Below are 9,967 nucleotides of genomic sequence, written 5' to 3' on the forward strand. Positions count from 1 at the left end.
TTGATAACAAATTATAATTCTTAATAATGTAACTATGAGTAACTAGTATTAACCCTTTCGCTACAAGTGTCGTCCATGGACGACATCCACTTGACTATCAGTGCGCACGAGTGTCGGCTATAGACGACATCCGTATAACGTGCTGTGTGTACAGGTGTTGTCCATGGACGACATTTTCAGTTAGTTTCAAATTTTCGAAACTTTTTATTTAAAATGATAGAAATATCTTATAATTAGAATATATCGTTATGCCTAGTTTGTTTAGTAACACTACTAACAATAAGAGACACGCTGTCCGTACAGCAAGGACACTCATGCGAAAAACACTATCGTCGCCAAAGAAAGGGTTGACACCCTGAATGTCGTCTATAGACGACACTAGTAGCGAAAGGGATAATAGAAAGTTAAAAACACAATTTCAGATAAAGCATTGGAATCTATCTGCATGTTTGATCCACTCGCAGTTTGAATTATAAATATAAGATTTCCTTTTAAAAGTCTTAAGTTTAAGTTTTAAGTTTTTGAGAACCTATTTATTAATTAACTTCCCGATGAGTCGAATTAAAACTTTTCGATCGAAAATTAAAATCTTTACATTTCATTACAACATTTTGGCATACCTTATAATTAGAAAAAATGAATGTATGCATGTGTTTTCAAGATACGGGTCAAAAAGTGCAAAACATAGCAATCATTTTTTGAGATCGAAGCGTCCGATTTGAATGATTCAATAATTGATTAAAAAAAATATCACTTGTATAACAAATGAAAAGTTGATTAAAATTTTGTAAAGGCAATACCAGTGGTTTCAGGGATCTAATAAAAAAAGTTAAGAAAAATGTCATTTTGAGTTTCAAAAATAATCAACAGGCATATGAAATAATATTAAATGAAAATATCATTTAGTTTTGTTGGTAAATATGTACCAAAATGTGTTGAGTCCGTACCAAGATTTATAATCTTTAACACCATTAGATTTTGACGTGGCGATTATGTGCTTCGCTATTTTGTGTCTTAACAGCTACTACGCAGCCCAATTGCTTTAAAAGTAATTCAAAATTTTCAAGAAATTTCAAAAACACTCAAAATCTGCTTATAAAACCTTATAGAAATTTTAAATTCTGGTCCGAAAAGTTCAGCAATTTGCCTTAAGATACAATGCCAAGCACCACTAGTGTGATATTCATTTACAAAATTATCAGTAATTTTCCTGGAGGAACATCGCCATTTGCCATAGTTTAGTTACATATACGAGCCGAGCGGAAAACACACTTGTAGCCAAAAGGATTAAATTTTATAACAAAACTCTTAATTAGTTTTAACGGTTATATTAGTATAACCCCAATACTTGAATAGACTTGGCTCGTATTATAAATTATGTATCAGCTTACCTCTGAGGCACTGCCGGCTTCTGAACATTTCTCCTTTCCGATGGAACGCTGCTGGTGGTGGATTCCGCATCGCTCATCAATGGGGCGTTTTCGAAGTTTTGCACTTTCCTCTCCAGGGGTGAGCCGTCGCTGAGCGTCGTGGGATTCTTGTATGTTAGATTTATCTGCACATAAGTTGGAGGCGGAACGGCGGGCGGTACGCCGCTCTGCTGCGCGTTCGACGGCGGCGGTGGCAGGTTCTGGTGGTAGACGATGGGCAAGTTCTCGGGCACCTAGGTGGAGATGAATAATAATCGATTCGTATTAAAAGGAATATTGTAAACACATTTTCCAGAAAAAAATCATATTAAATTATTGACAAATATAACATTATCTATCTAAAATTATCTAATGATTTCGAAATTAAGAGAAAGATGAATGGGGTGTAGTTATTTGATATATAATAACCAATTTTTAGATGAATTAATCTAATAAACAAATTAAAATTAGTGGGTGTATGGCATTGTCCCTTGAGACAAATTGCTGGCACTTCTCGTTCAATAATGAAATATTATAAGAATATTAAATATTTTCTAATATATTATTATAAATACTGTAACTTTCATTATTATAATTATACTGAATAATAGTAAGTCTGAAATGCGTAAATGCATTTACTTTGCGATATAACAGTTTAGCAATGAAATTGGTGGAACTTCCCGTATCGTCGTTGTTCAAAATTTTCAAAATCTTTAAAAATTTTAAATCTTTAAAACATTTATATTTAATTTGCAATTAAAAGGCTCTTTTGCGCTCGAATAATAAAAATAATGTTGGTTAAAGTTAGCTAATATTTATTGAATTATAGGATCCATTAAGTGAATTTTCTTTTCTCATGAATCACTTAGCCAAGGAAAAGAATATTTTTAACTTCCCTTAGGATAAGTTATAGTAGTACTCCGAAAATCGAAAATTTTTACATATCTTCAGGTTTCAGAGGTTTCTGTACATTTTGGCATACCTCAGAAAAAATGTGTGTGTCTGTGTGTGTGTTTTGTATGACCGCATTTTTTCGTCTACGTTTTCAGGCGCACGGATCAACCGATTTGAATGATTAAAAAAACATTCGATTCCTCTTGGTAGGGAGATGTGCTGATTAGTTTTTGGCAAAAGCAGGTCCAGCCGTTTCGGAGATACGGGGTAAAGAGTGCAGAAAATAGAAATCGAGTTTTTAGGAGAACGGAGCCTCCGATTTGAATGATTCACAAAACATTCAATTCGTAATGATGATGTTTGGATGTACGTAATATATGTATATGTATGTAATTAGGACGAATACTAATTTTTGTCCACGGTTTCGAGAGATCAACCAATTTGCATGATTCAAAAAGCATTCGATTCTTACTGATTAGTTTTTGGCAAAGGCAGGTTTAGCCATTTCAAAGATACGGGACAAAAAGTGCATAAATATGGAAATTCGGTTTTTGAGAGAACGGAGCGACCGATTTGAATGATTCAAAATACATTTTACTCACATTGACGAAATGAAGAATTAACCAATTTTTGGGAAGGCAGGTTCAGCGAGAATAAAGATCCACAAAAAAGTTATAAAAACAACACTGTGATAAAAAATTATCTTTGGACATACGCACATAAAATTACCACATACTTTATAAGAATATTAATAATAAGTGCAAATTTTGTTAACATTGCTTTGCAAATGCAGAAAACATAACTGAATGATTCAATTCACTTTCTGCTTGTGATGACAAAACAATTATTTTTGGAAAGACAAAATTGATTTTTTTTTATATTGATATCGAAAATAATTAAGATTTTAATTTTAATTCTGGCTGAAGTTCTAAAGCTCACTTATATACTTTAAATAAATAGTTTTAACTTTGTAATTCAGTTTATATAATTCTTATACAAATTAGACAATGTTACAGTACATATAATAATCTATTCGAAAACATTTAATATTTCTCGAACATTTCGTTACGTTACGGAAAGTTCCAACGATAAGTAAGGCACGATGCTATAAACCACTAGTTTTATCGATGCAGTCAGATAATAAGGCAATAATAATATGAATTAATATATCTTCAAAAATAATTTCTTTTAAGTCAAAGCCAAAGTGATTGGAATTAATCTAATATCCTCATTTGTAATGCAAAATTAAATTGAATGAAAAATAATTATTTTCAATGGGTTAATAAAAATATAAATACGTAAAAACGGAAAAAAGAAAAGTCAGAGTTAAAACTGAAATTTGTGAACTTAGAACGTAGGTCCAAAATATTATTACATGTGTGTCTAATAGGAAATGATGCAAAGATTTATTTATAAATGCAGAGTTCAAAATACACAGGAAACAGAATTGGCACAAGTACCATATCGCAGAATCATATTAATTTCATTTTATTGAAACGTCTGTATTTTATTGAAAACTTGTTCAATAGTATTGAGAAAATTATGATAGAATTAAATTAAATAATACCTGAGTGGAAGTTATATTGCATGCGTTTATGAAAAAAGAATTATAAAATAAAATCTACAATCTAGTATAGTAATCTCGACTATAAAAATGCATGATCAAAAAACTGATTGTGAGTTTTTATAAATTACCTAATTAAACGTTATATACTTACATTAGGATTGTTCTGTAGTACATTCGATGCAGCCCTCTGATAGTTCAGTGGACTTGGAGGAATAGTCGGGGCTGCTCTTGAGTACTGAGGAACATTATCCTGTTTTGGTATAGTCTTGTCATAATGAGGAGCAGGCGGCAAACCATTTTCCAGCCTCAGATCTCTTTCTACTTTAGCTGGAGCACGGAAAGTACTGTGAGCCGATGCATATTCTGCAGTCGGCGGATATTTGTTGTTATCTTCGGGAGAAGCATCCTTGAAAAACATTAGTCCTCGGTCGCTGTACTGGCTTAGATTTAACGACTCAGATTCAGTAATCGATTTGTCAAGTGTACTATTCAGAGGCAACGTTGAAGCGTTATTATAGTAGTCTGAGTGACCTGAAATGGATAGTTTATTTACTAACAAATAGATATTTTACAAGGTAGCAAATATATTATGTTATGTTCAGTATAATAACATTCTATAATGTAATTGATATAAATCATAGGTTGACATGAAAGACATTTCCTAATCGTTGTAAGTATGAAAATGCCTATGCACATGTATATGTATGTGTGCAGGTATGTACATGGGTATATTTATTTCTATTATCATATGTAAAAATAAAAATTGAATTACTGATACTCAACATCCCTAATATAGTTCCAAATTCCATTTTTGGATAAGATTTGTCTGGAGATTAGTTGAACCGCTGAATTGTAATTTACATTAAACATGCTTCGTAATCAATAAGTGATTCACATGGCTAACAAATAAAAAATAATACTTATAAGGCACTTCAATTTATTATCCGAAATCAAATCAGGAGATAAAAGGCAAAAACGAGAATACTCATTGTCCAAAAACGTATGTTTAATTTACGTGATTTTTTAATTTTTTCGGCGATAATACAATATAATACAATCTCCTCAAAATTTTATGGTAAGATCTAAAAACTAAGAGCTTAGCAGAAGTTTATATTCTACAAATATAAAATAATTACGATTTAAATCATCTGTGAAATTTGTAATACAAAATGGTCCAAAATCAGTTAACGCAGTTTAAAAATTGAAAAACAGTTGAATTTATCTCAATAATTGTATTAAGGTTTACAATCATTTTAAATAAAAAAAAATAAGAGTTGAGATGGTTTATATTATAATTTTCATAGTATCTTTTACTAAAAGACACACAAATACATGGAATTTCTTGGAATAATATTAGATTAAATAAAAATATTCATATACATATAATCTATTAGATTTTAAAACTTTTTAAATAAATGTGTTTTCCGCAAGAGTGACCCTGCTACGAGGCAGTAAACGGCCCAAATAATTGTCATATAAAATATCTCCAGATTTTTGAATTATTATATATACAAATATATTTAAAAAATAGTTGTAAGTATCATGTAGCTTGAAGGCAATAATTCCCGACCTATGAAAATAATCGACTTATTGAATAAGAATTACCATGAGTGAAAAGTTATTGCAGATTATTCAAATTATTTCAATTTTTTATTATGCGTTATTGAAAAACAAATACGTGTCTAATATATAGATTAATTGTGAGTATATTCTAAAAAATAATCCCAATTTCAATTACTTTTTATAAATGTATCACTTTTCGAAGAACTATAATATTTTAGTATATTTTCTAAAACCAGGTATTTTGTCGTCATACAAAGTTTCATTAAAATCGTCGAGAATATTTTTTAACGATCAATTACAAAGAAACGGCCTGTTCGATCTTTGTGCAAAACTAATCAGCACGATACGCAAATAATATCTTTCGAATAATTTTTAAAATTTTTAAAATTGGTTTATAGTTTTTAGCTAAAACACGTACAAAAAATTTTTGCACTTTTCTCACTTAGTGAAGAACACATACCTACATGCACACACATTTTTTTTAAAATCGTACTCATTCCATCCAAAATTACTTGAAACGTCGAGGAAACATAAAATTAGCGAATCATATTTTCTCGCAAAATCAAACATTTTCTGCAAGAAGGTAATTAAAAATTATACCTCTACAAAAACTAATTAGAGTTTTCAATAACAAATAACAAATTTTCTGAACTTCACAATAACAAATTAGAATTATCAATACCTTAACTCAGAGTGATAAAAATTGAAAAAAAAATTATCACAACTATTGATGAAGTAATAAAAGAAAGAAGCAAAAAATACCACAAAAAATTACCAGACCAACAACACAAATATTTAAAAGAATTAAGTGGGAATCTCATACTCGAAGATTGAAACAAAAATGACCATACGATCTTAAAGGTCAAAAAATAAAAAAATAAAATATATCTCACAGGAGATAAACACTTTAAATGCATTTACATCCAGCATATTGTCTTATAAAATTGTATTATTTTGATCGGCAATAAATCTATGAAAAAAAATGTCACAGCGAATGTCGTCTATAGACGACGCTCATAGCGAAAGGGTTAAAAATCTGCACGAAGTAGTACTAATTTTACACATTAGAAATCAATTGCAATATCAATCACAATCGTACCTGCATGATGCTCCATACTGTCATCGACCTCCGGTATTCCCAAGTTAGCGGCGAAGGGTCTCTGCTTGAGTCCCTTGCCAGCCCCGAAAGTCGAGCCGGCCGCGGCAGGATCCCGGAATCCTTCGTTGCGGTAAGCCAGTTCGTATCCAGGCGCGTTGTTGGCGTTAGGCAAGGAGCTGCCGCCGTTGGCATAATGATTGCCCAGTCGCGGCTTCTCGTAATCCTTGCCGCCCTCTCGAAACTCGTTCGCCCCGTAGAAACGTGGCTTTGAATCTACGAACGGATTCACGTTCTGCGAGTGTAAGCTAATAAAGAAGAATATAGATTTGTAATAAGTTAATGTTTATTGAGATCATAACTTCATGTGTCAAATATATTCGGTTATTCACAAAGTTTATCTTTACCGAGAAAAATAATTTGTTTTTAACTTCCCGTAGGGTAAGTTATTGTAATGGGCCGAAAATCGGAATTGAAAATTTTTACATTTCTCGACGTTTTGAAGGTTTCTGAACATTTTGGCATACTTCAGAAAAAATGGATGTGTGTGTGTGTGTGTGTAAGTATGTATATGGATACAAATTTTCGTCCACGTTTTCGGGCGTACGGATCAACCGATTTGAATGGTTCAAAAAACATTCGATTCCTATTGATAGAGAGATGTGCTGATTAGTTTTTCGCAAAGGCAGGTCCAGCCGTTACGGAGATAACGAGCAAAGAGTGCAGAAAATAGAAATCGTGTTTTTGAGAGAAGGAAGCATCCGATTTGAATGATCTAAAGAACATTTAATTAGTAATGATTGGTAAAAGAGGTTATTAGTTTTTGGCTAAGGTAAGCCCAGCCATCGCAGATACAGAGCTAAATATACAAAAAATGGCAGTTTTTGAGAGAAATAAGCATCCGAATGAATGATTCAAAAAACTTTCTGCTTGTGTTGACAAAACAATTGCTTTTGAAAAAAAAATTCAATTCTTTTTTTGTATATCGAAAATAATACAGATTTCAATTTTAATTCTAGCTAAAGTTTTAAAGCTCACTTATATACTTAAATAATTTTAACTTTGTAATTCAGTTCATATAATTCTAATAAATATCAAACGATGTTACAGTATTTTAATATTAAATGTTTTCAAATAGATTATTGGGAAAAGGGCAGACAAAAACTATGGGAGGAAATAATCAAACAAAAAATCTCCCTTCCAACTAATTTTATAACAGTGATGACAGATACAAGATTATACGGTGCTCTTTATACTTACATCAAATCTAATAATATAAAACTATAAATGAAATATACATAAAACAATGATATATACGTAAGACTAGACTTTAGAGATAGTGTAGATATCATGTAATTTAGTATATGGCTAATGTACTAGTTTATAAAGCCAATAATCATAAATAAAAAAAATAGATTATTCTATTTGGAAACATTTAATATTCCTGATGATACAGTATTTTTAATATTAATTGTTTTCAAATAGATTATTCTATTTGAAAACATTTAATACTCCTTAAACATTTTGTTACGGTACGGAAGTTCCAGCAATTTGCCTTAAGGCACGTTGCCATACACCACTAGTTATTTCTCATATGCACCAATTTTGTAAAATGTTATGACATTGAAAATAGCCTGCTATATTACTATTTTAATATAATATGCCAATATTTTATCTATAAAAAATCTAAGTCCTCATATAATTACGACTATCCTCATCTATAATAATATACGTAATGTAGAGAAGGGCGAGGCACAAAAGTCCAAATTTGACTTTAAGAAATTATATTGTGAAAAACAAACCGATTATATCACAGAAAAATAACACATATCAAACGTACAATATCTGACTATGTTCAAAAAACTCCCAGTGAATTCATCAATATTCAAAAAATATTATCTGGTCTTCTTTACCCCATGGGCGTGGCAAACAGGTTCTGTTCTTATTTTTAATTTCAAAACGGATTTTATGATATAAAAGCTACATCATTTACCAAATGCAAACTAAAATTTTATGGCTACATTTTTACAGAGATAACAGTATATAACCTTGATTTGGTATTTCGTCATGAATATCATCAGCAAAGTTGGAATAACTATTTATTTTATTTATCTCTTGTAAGTTATTTTTAACTTAATTATTTTTTCATTCACTACTTTTTATTGTTTACATCTTTGCCAGGTTAGACGTTTAGTTGACCTTTTTGACCTTAACCACGCTTTTATTGAAGTTATATAAAAAATCTGTTGAATCTAACTTAAAATTGAACTTACATCTCATAAACAATTAAATAACAACTTATACTTAAAAATTATATCAAGGCTTCGTAAACTAAACATTGTCCTCACAACCCAAAAAACTAACAACGAAGGTAAACACTTTTAATATGGTTTTTCAAACATTGACGTTTATCTCTCCGACAGCATAATTGTAAAAATTATGGCTGGTTATACACCTTTTTACTCTACTTACTTTGAAATTTGTTGTTAAAAAATTCTTGAGATATCGGTATCTTTTTATCCGCTTTACCCTGTATTAAAAATGTTTCAAATGTTACCCTATATTGAAAATGAAATTTAGATAAGTTAGTTAAAACGACTTGACTTATAAATAGTGCTTTTTGGGTGATAAGAATATTTTAATTGTTATTATTTTAATGCATAAAGAGAAGATACATAATCTGACTGCAAAATTATGATGCAAACCATATGCGCGCGCTGCAACTGCAACTCGTTGAACAGATTCACCTCGCTCTAATCTTTTCAAATTAGGTCAATTTATTTTTAACCAGCGGGATATGGGCATTTAAGGCAATTATGATGATATCTCCGTTTTATAGAAAAATTCTAGAAAAATAAATTTTTCTGTGAAATGAAAAAATAATATTTTGTTAAGTTTTAATTTGTTTGAATTTTTTGTTTTATTATGAAAATCTTATTTTTTTTCCTTTTCAATAAAGATTTACTAACAGAAGTAAGTTGACCCTGACTGCAAAATAAAACAGAATTTTATATCACTGCATAAAGATCAAGTACGAGCGTCACAATTAAAATAGTTTGCCGTAATTTTTAATTTTATACGTGAGCAAAATTTCATATCAAGATTGGCTTTTAAATTAAACCAAGTCATCGAGTTTGAAAGTTTTACTAAAATTTGTTGAAATTATTATATGAAAGGATTTATAGTAGGAGGTTAACACACACTTCTCTAAGCATGATATGCAAAATGATTAAAAAATTCTGAAATGTTAATTATATAAAAAAAACATTTTTAATATTTTTCGTTTTCAATAATTTAGCCTACAGAAAGTAAATGAAGTGAATTTCTATCCATCGCGAATTAAGTTTTAGAAATAATCCTCTCCTTCATTGATCGAATCTCTATGATTTGTTGGTAAATATTATAAATATCTAGGGGACGTCCATTAATCACGTAGAT

The 9,967-nt window shown here is 30.4% G+C and overlaps 1 protein-coding gene across 1 annotated transcript; it reads right to left on the reverse strand.

The window, feature by feature from the left end:
• Positions 1–1,391: 1,391 nt before the first annotated feature.
• Positions 1,392–6,837, reverse strand: LOC113369965 (protein bark beetle-like; the record flags this gene model as incomplete). The annotated part of the gene is made up of 3 exons (XM_026610600.1): positions 1,392–1,663; positions 4,022–4,401; positions 6,533–6,837. Coding segments are annotated over 3 exons (957 nt in total), but the record flags the coding sequence as incomplete, so codon positions are not given.
• Between the last annotated feature and the right edge of the window lie 3,130 nt (positions 6,838–9,967).

Source organism: Ctenocephalides felis, unplaced genomic scaffold, assembly GCF_003426905.1.
Source record: "Ctenocephalides felis isolate EL2017-DRISC unplaced genomic scaffold, ASM342690v1 CF-g0.4_SCAFFOLD_00830, whole genome shotgun sequence".
NCBI lineage: Eukaryota > Metazoa > Arthropoda > Insecta > Siphonaptera > Pulicidae > Ctenocephalides > Ctenocephalides felis.